Source organism: Talpa occidentalis, unplaced genomic scaffold (genome assembly GCF_014898055.3).
Source record: "Talpa occidentalis isolate TD23 unplaced genomic scaffold, MPIMG_talOcc4v2.1 talOcc4.3, whole genome shotgun sequence".
In the NCBI taxonomy this organism is placed as follows: Eukaryota; Metazoa; Chordata; class Mammalia; order Eulipotyphla; family Talpidae; genus Talpa; species Talpa occidentalis.
Genome location: NW_023603184.1, coordinates 135,171,537 through 135,184,059, shown reverse-complemented (window position 1 = coordinate 135,184,059; position 12,523 = coordinate 135,171,537). Strand labels below are relative to the sequence as shown.

The following is a 12,523-nucleotide window of genomic DNA, read 5'->3' as shown; positions in this document are numbered from 1 at the left end:
GAGGGATATCACAAGCAAACATACTGGGGGAGAAAAGCCAATGTCACAAGGTAATCAGCAGAAATATGGTTTGGTGGGAGGACAGGGTTCACAGACAGGACCTCTAAGAGGATGGGTCATGAATGGCAGGGTGGGACCAGACTGTGGAAAGCCTAGAATGGGGGACTGATTTCAAGGACATTGGAAATGATTAAGAAGGGCTGACCCATGATCAAATCTGTGCTATAAGAATCTAAATCTGTATAAATATATGAGATGCACTGAACAAGTGCAATTACTATATAATTACTGTAGCATGCTGGAACTGTCCAGAGGTGAAGTAGTGAACACATGAATTAAGATAGTGGTAATTTAGGATGGAAAGGAAGAGACAGATCTGATTAGCAAATGATTAGAAATTAGAAGAGAATTAGAAATGGGTACCAAGAGGTAGAAATGTTCATCAACAGTAAACTCAAGAGGCAAAACCCCCTTATATCCGGAGATAGTTCAATTAGCACCCACAGCACTAAGACACTCCATTACTTAGGCTGCTGCCTCACTTGCTTTTTATGGTCCAGCCTACACCAACATCGCCCATGAACCTGCATCTATCCCTAGACTCTACTTTCTATCCTATCGCCTAGTTTTATCTGTACATCTAAGTCACCCCCTTCCACCCATGCCCTAGATCCCACGCTAATCTGACTCAAGAATTTCATTCACTCTCATGCCATTACAGACCATCACCATGGTGACTTCTTGATTTTACACTGACAACCCAGACCTTTCACCTGCAGTCTTGTATAACCAACTTAGTATATCTTTGCCTTCTCTGCAAATGCCAATTCCTTCCACTTGCTCAAGACAAAAAAAATCTTGGAAGTCACCCCTGACTTGTTTCTTTCTCTCACATCCTATTTTCAAACCATCAGCAAAACCCGTCAATTCTACTTGTAAAACATATCAGGACTTTGAGCTCTTCTCAACAACCTCCTCCACCTGGATTACTAGAGTAGCTTTCTAACTCATCTGCTAATGTCAACATTGTCCATTCTCAACACCACAGCTATAGGAATGTTTTTTTAAAAATATAAGCCAATAGATCAGCATCTATTTAAAACTATTCAAAGGCTTCCCATTTCTCCCAGAAAAAAGCAAAAGGTCTGAGAACCTATGTGGAAAGTGCTTTAGCTACTTTTCTGTTCTCACCTGCTACTTCTTTTCTCCAGTCACACAGGCCTCCCAGATGCTCCTACACAAAATCAAACACACTCCTATCTCAAAAGAACATGTACAATCTCACCTGCAAAGCTCTCCTTAAAGATACCCAGATACCCACCACGCTCTCTCCTCCATGTTCCTGAATTATCTGTTTACAGGATGGCCCAACAATGAGGACTTCCATGATTCTCTATAAAATCGCAAGTCCATCTCGCCCAGCATTCACTAGCCCACTATTCTAATTTTTCTCTCTAATACTGTCATGAATTGAATAGTGCTCCCCCTAAATGCATGTTCTTTCTAGAACGTCAGAATGAGCCCTTATTTGGAAATAGGGCCCTTATATAGTCAAGTTAAGATAAGGCCATAAGGGTGGATCCAATATGGATAACACCACAAAGGGTATCCTTTTGAGAAGAAATAAACCTGGAAAAGAAGTAAACCTTCTCATCTGTTTACTCTTACCCAAAGAGAGAAGTCCACGTAAGGATGGAGGCAGAGAGTGGAGTGATCCAACTACAAGTCAAGAACACCAAGGATCATCAGCTGTTACCAAAAAGTAGAAGAGGGACATGGAATCAAGTCTCCCTCTGTAGAGAGAACCAACTCTACTGACACCTTCATTTTGGACTTCTGGCCTTTGGAACTGAGTGAATAAACTTCTGATGTTTTAAGTCAGGAAGTTTGTGGTACTTTGTTACTGCAGCTCTAGAAAACTATTACCAGTGTGCTAACCACCATTTGATATGTATCTTCTCATCTGTTTACTGTTTGTGTCTTGCCACAATGACTAGCACATAGTAGACATTCAACATACATCTGCTGGTTTGCACTTCTAAAAGCTTTGTGTCTAAAAGACATGCAGATACCTATTTTGTTCCCTCCATTTAAACCCATAAAATGCATATTTCACATGGCAACAACTAAGGGGAGTGGACAATCTAGAACTCATTATAACCATCTTTCACCTTAACTTGACAGAAATGGAAACTGTTAAAATGAAGATCTATAGAAAGGAGAAATATACGCAGACTAAGTGCAAAGGGCTATGTAAGAGATGTATACAGGGATGTGTGGATGTTATTTCCAACATGGTCATGACTATGTGCATGGAGACTTCATTTGCTGTTGTCACTTATTAAGTATTACTCAGCCCCATCCCATCTTTTTTTCTTTTTTAAAGATTATTTTATGTATACAAGAACTGGGGTACAGGCCAGATGCATAGGAGGGTGAGAGGATTCACCACAGACAGAGTGGGGAACAGAACAGACAGACTGATGAAATACATGAGGGGAGGAGCAGGAGAGGAGAGGTCTGCTGCACCACGTGGGACCCTCGCCAGTCGGCCGGGATTGAACTGGCTGCAGAGGCTGCGGACAGCCTCACAGCGCAGCGCTCAACCACCAATGCCACCAGGGGAGGCCCAGCCCCATCCCATCTAGCTGTAAGTTCTTTTTCTCCTCTAAGATCAAATGAATTGCTTACGAAAAACAAGCGTCTTGTCTACAATGTAGAGCACCAAGTATAGGGATTAACTGAGTTATTCCTAGTTAATGAAAAAAAGGAGAGAAAGCAAAATATAGATTCAAATATGGGTATAAGGAAGGCTTGGAAGGGAGAACCTCTCCATTTTACCTTTATGTACCATTATATTACTATGATTTTTCTCCAATGAACATGCAGTTATTTTTTTTTAATGAGAAGGTTAATGAACAATTAAATCATCTTAAAACATATAAGAGACTGTCATATAAGCAGACAATAAACAATTGTTTCTATCTCTAGCAAGTTCTCAATGGAAAGACATTTTTATGGGTTGGGATTTATTAATGACACAACTCAAATACTTCTATTTCACTGATCCTTTTACTTTTTTGCTTTATTCTTTCTGCATCAGCAACAATTACTTCTGTCTTTCTGTTTATTACTCATATACTTAAAGGGCAATATGAAAAAGAATCTTAGATATTACTTAATTTTATTCACCATCCTCTAATTTGAAGAATAGTGATTCAAACCCTCCCTACAATTTATCCATTTAAAATTCCAGTGTGTGTATCTTAGTGACTTCATTATAGTACATCAAAAGAATAATTAGAAATGGGGACAATTATGGGATAATCCAACCTTAGTTATTCCATTTTTTTGTTCAGTGTATGAAACAAATAATGAATCAAGAAAAAATAAACCCATGTTTGAGAAAAATGGCATTCATTACTCATAACTAATCACCTTTATGCTCTAGCAAGTTCTTGAAATCTACCCATCTTCTCATGTACTGAATGAGTTTGTTGTTTACTAATGAAAATGAATTCCTCCCAGGAAGCAGAGGATTCCCAAACACAAATATAATGTTGCACCACATGTATCTAAGTTGTTTTTTTTTTTTTTTTTCCTTAAAAAATAGCCTGTGTGCTCTTATAAGGGCCTAGTTCCATCATGAGGGTTCTGCATTCATGGCTTCATCTAAACTTAATGACTTCCCAAAGGCCCCATCTCCAGATATCATCACAGCGGAGGTTAGGCTTTTGTGAATGTGTGGTGGGGGTGGGTGGGGGGTATTATTCCTTCCATAGCAGGGCCTTTAATCATAACTACTAAAGATTTTTCTTCAATAGTCCATAAGAGATCTCAAAATAAAACTTATTTTTTCTCCTATATCCAAAGACATCTATGCTGGTAATATTCTCCTCTCCTGAAACTGTGAAACAGTCCTGCTGAAAACTGTGTTCTACTTCCCAGCCAAGCTCCCTTCCCATTCCTGGCCAAAGAAACAAGCACCCCATTTTTAAAGTTTTATGTAGATGTGGATGGGTATAAGGCAGGACTCACTGTACAGGACTCACTTGCCACTTCTTTTTGTGTCAGCATATTTTTTGCCTTGGGCTTGCAATTTGGAAGGGGAGGACCAAAACACTTTTTATTACATTTAAGTGGGGTTCCAAGCTGTTTTGAGGCTCCTCTTAACACATTTTAGCTGATTAGTGACTATTTTAACAAAAGCCTACCATCTTTTCCTAAACATCTTAATTGGTTAAGAGCTTCTGTTGTTTGCCATGAGCAGTCACTTTAAGTCATTGATTAAAGTAGTTTGCACATCAGCACAATCTGAAATCAGTTTCCTTTCTCAACCAGCTGGGCTTAAGAAGCAATCTTGGAGACAGCCCCATTCAAGGAGAAACAAGTGCAATGCCCTGCATGACAACAACCTACCATGCAAGGAAGAGCCCAAGAATTTATAGGAGATTGAAAGAACCAAACTGCCATGAGTAAGTACTTCAACTGCTCTCTGCCTCACAAATCACTCTCATAAGCACTTACTGCAAGCAAGTTGGATGACATATCTGTATACCCTTTCTCCAAAGCACCCCTTATTAACCCTGCCTTTCCATCAGCAGCCACTGAGAACACTCGCCTTGTTCGTTGCTTGCATGGGTCATCAGTGCAAGCTGATGGGTCACCGTGTTAAATGCAGGCTTGAATAAATAAACCCTGGGCTCTTCTGGTTGTTCCGATGCAGAGAAAGTGAGGTCTACATTTTCAGCCAGAGGGAAAAATATCCTTTTCATTTTTAACATAAAAAGGGAAAAATACTCAGCAGGCTTAAGGAAAGCAATGTTACTACCTAGCACGAGAAACGAAACCCTGGATGAAAATAGGAACACTGGTGTATATTACATACAGACTTTCCTAACGCTCTCAGGAAGAAACCTTAGTGCTCACTGGGAATGTAACGACAGCAAACAGGCTTTTATTTTTATGGCACCAGTTGTCTTTCTTTATGGATAGCCAACTACATTTTACAAGAGCCATAAGCTGCAATTTGAGATATTCTAATCCACAGATTGACAGGAACTTGAAAGGATTTTAGAAGCTGAGTAAGAATGAATTAGAAGTCTTTTAGGGAGAGTTTCTGAAAACTAAAAACACTTTTAAAGTGGTTATGTGTGTACGACGGTCTTTGGATTCTGTCATGTCTTTCTAATTTTTTTTCTTTTCATCTTCATCTCAATGACTTCATTCTAATTACTTGGTTGGTGAGTTTTATTATATTAAAATGTAAACTTCAGGGTAATGTTCTGCCATCTAATGAAATGCAGGCAATCAATGAAGATGTTAAAGCCACAAGAGGCCAAGAACTGGCCCTCTGAAATTTGCAACAGTGTCGTCCACACATTTGCAATAATCTAGAAAAAGTCACCTTAGCTACTCTGGGTTCCAATCTACCCACATAAAGATAAGTAAGATTCTGTGGGTCACTGATACATTCACCATGCCAAATAATAACACAACCTTTTAGCAGGTGTCCTTTACAATTCCAAATAAATTGATTTTTGTTTTCAAATGAACTTACTTATCAATGATAAATGAAGCATTAAATAAGCCTGGATCAGCAGATTCTGGGATTTAACAATTTAAAACTAAACAAGTCAAAAAGGAATTCAATGAAGAACAAGTGAGGTTATATAATAAAAAATACATAAAGTATACAACTCTAGACTAAACCACTAGGATCCATAATCTACAATCTACAAGTTTCTCTCTTGTGACCAAATTCATCATTGATATTTTGGAAGAGGAACAAGAAGTATGTCAAAGTCTCAAAAACAAAGTAAAACTTTTATGGAACAAAAGAGGTTATAATTTTAGCTAGTATATATTTAGTATCATTCTTTCAAGACATTTAAGGTATCTGACACTTATTTTTCTTCAATTTACCACCTCTGTACAAAACAATAGCTAAAGGCGATGTTTTCATTTTTATCTGGAAAGAGCTAAGATAGGTTATATAATTCATACCCAAGATTACATAAATCAGGGTCCATTAAGAAAACACACACAAATACACATGAAATTTCTCCTAGATCCTGGCTTTTGAGAATTCATAGCTTAGTTGCCTGATTCATGGCACAAAGTCATATAATTTATGTAAGTTAACTGCTATGCAAATGGACAGTACTATGCCTTCCAAAAGCAGAACTGAAAAAAAGAGGTTACTAGACTTCAATTAATATTACTAATTGTACCACATTCCACCAAATGCTGGAAGTTCTTGTGGAAGTGAATTTTAAGACATGCCCTTTACAGCTGAAAGGATGTTGTCTGATGAATGAGAATAAGGTAAGTTGAGGAATAAAGGCAAAAACACTTGATGATGAGATGTAATCCATACACAGTGAGAGGAAAGAGGTAAAAGTGAAATGCCTCAGTAGCCACAATAAAGTGATCATCATCTCATTAAATGGGTATGTGCACGTGACTTCTCACTGTACATAAATCCAGGTATGTGCACATGACTTCTCACTGTAAATAAATCCAATGCTAAACATCAACCCCAGGTAAGATTCCATACCAGTTGTGCTGAGGATGATTTGAAAAGTTTGTTTTTTTTTTAAACAATCATGCTCATGTGAATTCCATCTAGTGGAATGCAACTCTGCGACCCTGTCCCTACTGAGAAATTTAAAAAAGAACCCATAATCTAAGCAGCAAAAACAGGGTCCATGGAAGAGAATCAACTCAAGTCACAAAACAGTACATCCCAGCCTATTAGTTTCCATAGAGTCATCTTCTCTGGCTTTAAGGTTGTCAGAGAACCTGTTTTTAACACATGTGACAAGCTACTTTACATGCTATCTTATACTCAATGAGAGTCTCTAAGTTTAGACATACCTCAATCACTTAAGACTTGTTTGGAGGATTTCCTTCTCCTCAAATCTGTTGTCTATTTTGGGGGCATTTTGGCATACTTCCTCAGTAAATAGGGAAAGGACAAGGAGTCTGAAATCCTTGGGGTACCTTCCTGGAAGTTCTGAACAGCTGATGGGGTTCACAACCTCCATTCCAGGAGTTACTATGAACTCAGAGTCTTCTAACAACTCAAATAACAGACATTACAGATAATGGTGCTGAGGTGTTTGTGAATACTGTGTGTGTGGGGGAGGAAGCAACCCTACTTTCACAATTAAAAGATAATTATTAGATATATAGCCATGGCCAAGAATCTTTTTACTGTAAAATGTAGTGACAGAGTGGTGAAGTGGGTAGGGAGGGAGGGAGAAAGGGACCAGAAAAATAAAGCAACCAGAGAGATAATCAAAGACAGCTTTCAGAAGCATCAGCAGTCAGACAGAACACATTTCCTGAGGTTCATAGAGTTAGTTATCTCTATTATGCCAATAAGCTCAGGTCAGGGAAGCTCATTCATACTGAAACTAGAAGATAATAAATGTGTCACTGCCTAATACAGATTGCTGATGTCAAGGGATAGGATTACAATACTCTCAGGGCGACTACACTACGATTGAGCTAGACAGAAAAAATTACACCCATATTTCAGTTTCTAACAACAGATGAAAGACTGAGCTCTACCTGAGAATAAAGCAGTCTTACAAATTAACTATCATTGATCATGCTTTGGCAAATTTTAAAAGTAAATGTACTGGAGAAAATACACTCTAAGCAGAGATCTCTGGGAGAGATAAGATCCCAGCAAGATCTTGCTGCTGCTCCGAGAGTTGATCTCTCTGAAATGGACTATATTCTCAAATTTTTCTTATCAGATATAACCTAGAATTCCATTTGGGTTTGGGTTAATATTAAAACAGCTTCCAGGGATGAACATTAGGTCTGGGACGGATGTTCATTCATTTGATTGTCTTCAAATTCTTGTTCATTTACCCTTTAAAGAGAGACAGCTGACAGTTGTAATCCTACAGGATTGTGCAGACAGTATCTGTGACATTAATGCTACCGAGAGTGAGGACTGTCTATAAGCTGCCTTCTTCATGTGTTTATGTTAATGTGGGCACAGAACTTTCTCTTTCAACTTCTTGGCCTTTTAGAGGAAATAATGATGTCTAAATGCCTAGAACCCTACAACCGTTCAGGTAATCATTTGCAGTATGGAGGATGGGTCTTGAGTAGCTTACTACTCAGAGTCTGAGAATCCCATCCAGAAGTCTACACCTGTTGTGCTGTTGTCCAAAGGCAGCCATGACCTGCTGAGCCTCAGGCAGAGCAATCTACCAGGCCGTGTTCTATTCACAGGAACAGCAAAGGACAAACTCAACAGAATTTCCTGAGAAGAACCAGCTTCTTCATCATTGTAATTTGAATTCTTTTGTGTTTTAAGACACAGAGATGTGAGAATTTGCTCACATCATATAAAATGTAATGGCTATCCTCTATGCCATGGAATTGGGGATTCAAAGCAACCTTGTGCCAATAACAAGGGCAAATGACTCCTAAAGGGCATGTAGGTTATGACAGGTATTGTAGAGGGGCTCAAATCCTTAGGCCTGAGAACAAGAGTTATTTGTCTGAAAACAGAAAGATATTGCACATGTTTTTATTCCAAACTCACAAGATCCCAAAGAACTTCAATGAATGGTACTAAAATTTCCAGGGTTCTGACCCACAGCTTTCTTAACAGAGAAACCTATACATCAGTCCTACCTTGGCCTAGATAGACCTGTGCTGAGTTTCCCCTCCTGTGCTCATACATTGCCTCAGTGAGCTCACTAATAAGGGATGATCACAAAGATTCACCAAGAGAAACTGCTACCCAGGGCACCACAACAAAAAGCTCAAATTATAATCTCTCTAGACTTTAATCTGCCAGCCTAATTGTATAATAGCAGAGCCAACAGCATTTCACTCACCTTCCTCAAAGCTGGTATTCTTCTGCCTCACTAGCACACGGAAGTTCTCAGTAGGATTCACACTTCCAACCTAGAAAACACCCGCAGACAATAAATCAGCAGACCACGTCTTTTTGTGGCAGCACCCCAGGCAATACAAGATGGCTTAGTAAGTGTGCGCTTATAAAATAAAGACAAAGGGAAGGCCCTTTTCGTTTTCATTTTCAGGATTCTGTTAAAAGGTACCAGACTTCTGTGGCTAAACAGCTGCTTCTGTCCTTTCAGTTTCTACTCTTCACACAAGCTCATTTCCTTCCAAGAGGTCAGAAGTATTACAACCCAAGTCACCAACCAGTTAAGTGTAAACGACTCATATAGCACAGGCTTTATGGGGCATCCTGGCACCCAACTAATTAGGAAGGGGAGGATTCTACAGCATGGGGTCAGTTAAGAATGTATTTGCCCCCCTAAGATGACATGAGAAATAACAGTCTGATGTTTGATTCACTGAACTGCTCTTTTTTGGAAAAACTGCTTCTGACTCCCTAGCACTGAAGTTTTCATAGAATACACAAACATGCCCAAGTTGAACATACCTCCTGAAGTAAAAGGAAAACATGCACGGAGACTTACTGGAGAGTTAGGTGGGAGAATTTCTAACACGAAACCTCTGCCACACTATGTGGCGCTCTATGGTCTTCAATCTCCTGGCCCCAGATTTAATAGGGCCTAAGTGTCACTCAGCATTAACAGGCAAGAAAATCATGAGGTTCTATTATGACTGATAAACTCTGGTACAAAATGTACTAAAGTTTCCACTTTGCTCTCTACAGCAGTCAGAAAAGCTTTCAGAATCAATCAGGTCATGATTTTTTCCCTTTACAATAAAACATTGAAATAACATCTAAATTATTTTTTATACATTCAGTTTTTCTGAGAATATTTCTTTTTGAGTGGGAAAAAGTGTTGACTATTCCTTTATTTTGCTAGTACAGGACAATTTTTAAGATCTATTCATTCAAAATAAAAGTCACTTAAAATAAGGCTGTATGTTCATGTCCCCAAAGTTTCCCATTAAATACAAATGATCTCAAGTATCAAAAGATACTTGGCTTGAGGAAATCCTAAACTTATGAAACCTGTTTTGCAGTTGCATATTAGAAAAGAGAAAAGAAAATTATACTCTTAAATTTTACAGGTTGGAGATTAACACTCATATTATCAAGCCTTATGTAGCCTATTATTCTGACCAGCAGAAAACTACAAAATGTAGCCAACAAAAATATCTCTACAAAGTGCTCCACACACACCATAATACGTGGCACTCTATATGCTATTCATCATATAGATAATTCTGTTGTGATTCACTGACAATAACTACTTAAAGGAAGAAGTGTGGGACAGCCCTGTGTATTTTATATATAGAAAGAGCCAGAAAGTGACATGTTAAAGGACTCACAAAAACTCATGCAGCACCCCCAACCCCGCCTCCCCAACAAGGGGAAGGACACCACAAAGGTTCTGCTTACGCTGGTGACGTGGCCTTCCGCCAGGCTGGAGATACTAAAGTTGGCCCCCCCTTCCTCGGTCTTGAATTTTTTAGAGGTGGGTCCTTCTCCATGGCTGGAAAAGAAATAAATTAGCTTTTCCTCTTTTCACAAAACAAAAAATACAAAAACCAAAACTGCTGATGTGAAAAGTATAAATTTATTTTTCAAGAGGCAAAAATAAACAGCAGCACTCAGAGCTCTTCTTTATAAGCAACCTGTCCCCGCCCCTGCCCCCCATCCTTGGCCAGTCTTAGAGTTCCCAACAGCCTGGCTGGAGCAGTCCTGGCCTAATTTCACAGCAGTGGAGAAATCATAATTAGCAGTCGCATCACATAGCCCTCTCAAAAGATGAACTGCAAGCACTGGTAATGGAAACTTAGCATTTCAGTAAGAAACCCATTTACCCTTCAAAATTATTTGCTGATTTCTGTCTCAGAATTGATAGCTATTAGCATTCTATGTACATGGAAGCCTTTTGTCTAATAAGCCATCTTCTCCATCATGTATGTGAGAGTTTTATAAGCTGCTACTTAACGGCTGTCAAAACTTACTAGACAACCTTTAATTAAATATGCAAGAACTTGTTCTTACTGAAGTCTTAAACTATTAAAAAAAATCTTCCAAGAGAAAACTTTTAATTTGTTCTTTTATAAACCTAATTCTGTTTGGGGCAATGGAGTCCAATGGCATCTGGGTGCTAAGGGAGAGATGACTCCAAGAGAGTGTGTCAAACATCTTGCCTCAAGAAACATGCTGACTTAAAGTCAAGAGGTCAAGTTAATTGCACTAGAGAGAAAATCAAATCCAAAAGGTCTGCCCAGAATCTCCCTTAAGCTACTGAACATAAAGATAGGAAGATTCTTCTCCCAGACAAATAATCTGTCAAAAGCAGCTATCAAGAAATGACTGAATGAGGACAGAAATTAGTAACTAAGATCCAGTATTTCTAAATATGACATGTTTTTGTTAAAAGCAACCTTCAAACAACAAGGCTTGAAAAAGAGGTTAACCTAGATAGAAACCAAAGAAAAACATGCCATATTCTGGCTTATTCAATGGTGTTTAATGAGATGAGTCTTACAGATGAGATGTAAGATGAGTCTTACAGCTGAAGTAATCACAAGAGCCTCATGAACATGAATTAAAAGTTTTATTACTTGGTTATTATCTTTCTCACCACTTGCCTTCCTCCCTCTAAGAAGTAAAGAAATAAGTAGAAGACAGAAGAATGGGGACCAGGAAACATTAACAGGGGTGAGTTATCCAGAGTGCTTTCCTTTGAGTAGAATGAAAAAGTAAACACAAAGTCTTAATGGCAAAACAGAGGAAAAATGCACAAACCCGAGGAAGTTAGAATGCCCTCAGAATTTGAGTCCATTTAAAAAAAGTCCCAGTCATTTCGGTTAACCTTTGCAAGTTATTCCTAAAAGATAGACACCATGGGACTAGCTGAAGATTTGGAGACAAAAGCCCTGGATTCTAGTCCCAGCTTTGCCACTGATGAGTCTTGGAATCTTAACACCTTCTTGAAGTTATTGCTTGTAGATTAACTTTTGTTTATCTAGAATTTAGAGCCTAATAAATTACTATCCTCTCTTGGCTTCATTTTGCACCTCAGGAAATACTATGATGAAAAGCATCAAAACTCTTCCAAAAATAAAAGTCTCCACATCCTCGTGTACTAAGACTCAGGGATGGTGCTTGAGCTGGCCTGCCCCATGCTGGTGAGGTTAACTTCAGTTACTAGTATAAGTAGTTGTCTGCTGTTTCTCCTTCTAAATTCACTATTTTCTCCTTGGTGTGAGATCAGTGGTAGAATTTATGAGGAAAACCCCACCAAACCTCTGCCCACGAGCCTCAGTGACCACCTCCTGCGTGCTGCCAGGTGTCACTCCTACACTGATTTGTTGGTGTTCTTCTGCAAGGAAGAGACTTCATTTCTTTCTTGCCTTTTATTTATTTATTTATATTAGATGTGCCTATGGATCCCATTTTATTCAACAGGTTATAACTGATTCATGACAGTAGTTATTTTGCTGCTCACATATCCCAGATGTGGTACGGACTCATCACTTTCTGGAACAACAGATTTCGGCCTCATGTTGAGCTTATCCTGCCAAGTTC

At 38.8% G+C, this 12,523-nt stretch overlaps 1 protein-coding gene across 2 annotated transcripts in view; it reads right to left on the bottom strand.

Moving 5' to 3' along the window:
- XRCC5 (X-ray repair cross complementing 5) overlaps positions 1–12,523 on the bottom strand; it is an 87,700-nt gene that overhangs the window by 29,781 nt on the left and 45,396 nt on the right. For both annotated transcript variants that reach the window (XM_037524007.2, XM_037524006.2), the window contains exons 15-16: positions 10,379–10,472; positions 8,871–8,940 (exon numbers count right to left, since the gene is read on the bottom strand). In XM_037524007.2, the coding sequence (XP_037379904.1) occupies positions 8,871–8,940; positions 10,379–10,472 (164 nt within the window). The remainder of the gene's footprint in view (positions 1–8,870; positions 8,941–10,378; positions 10,473–12,523) is intronic.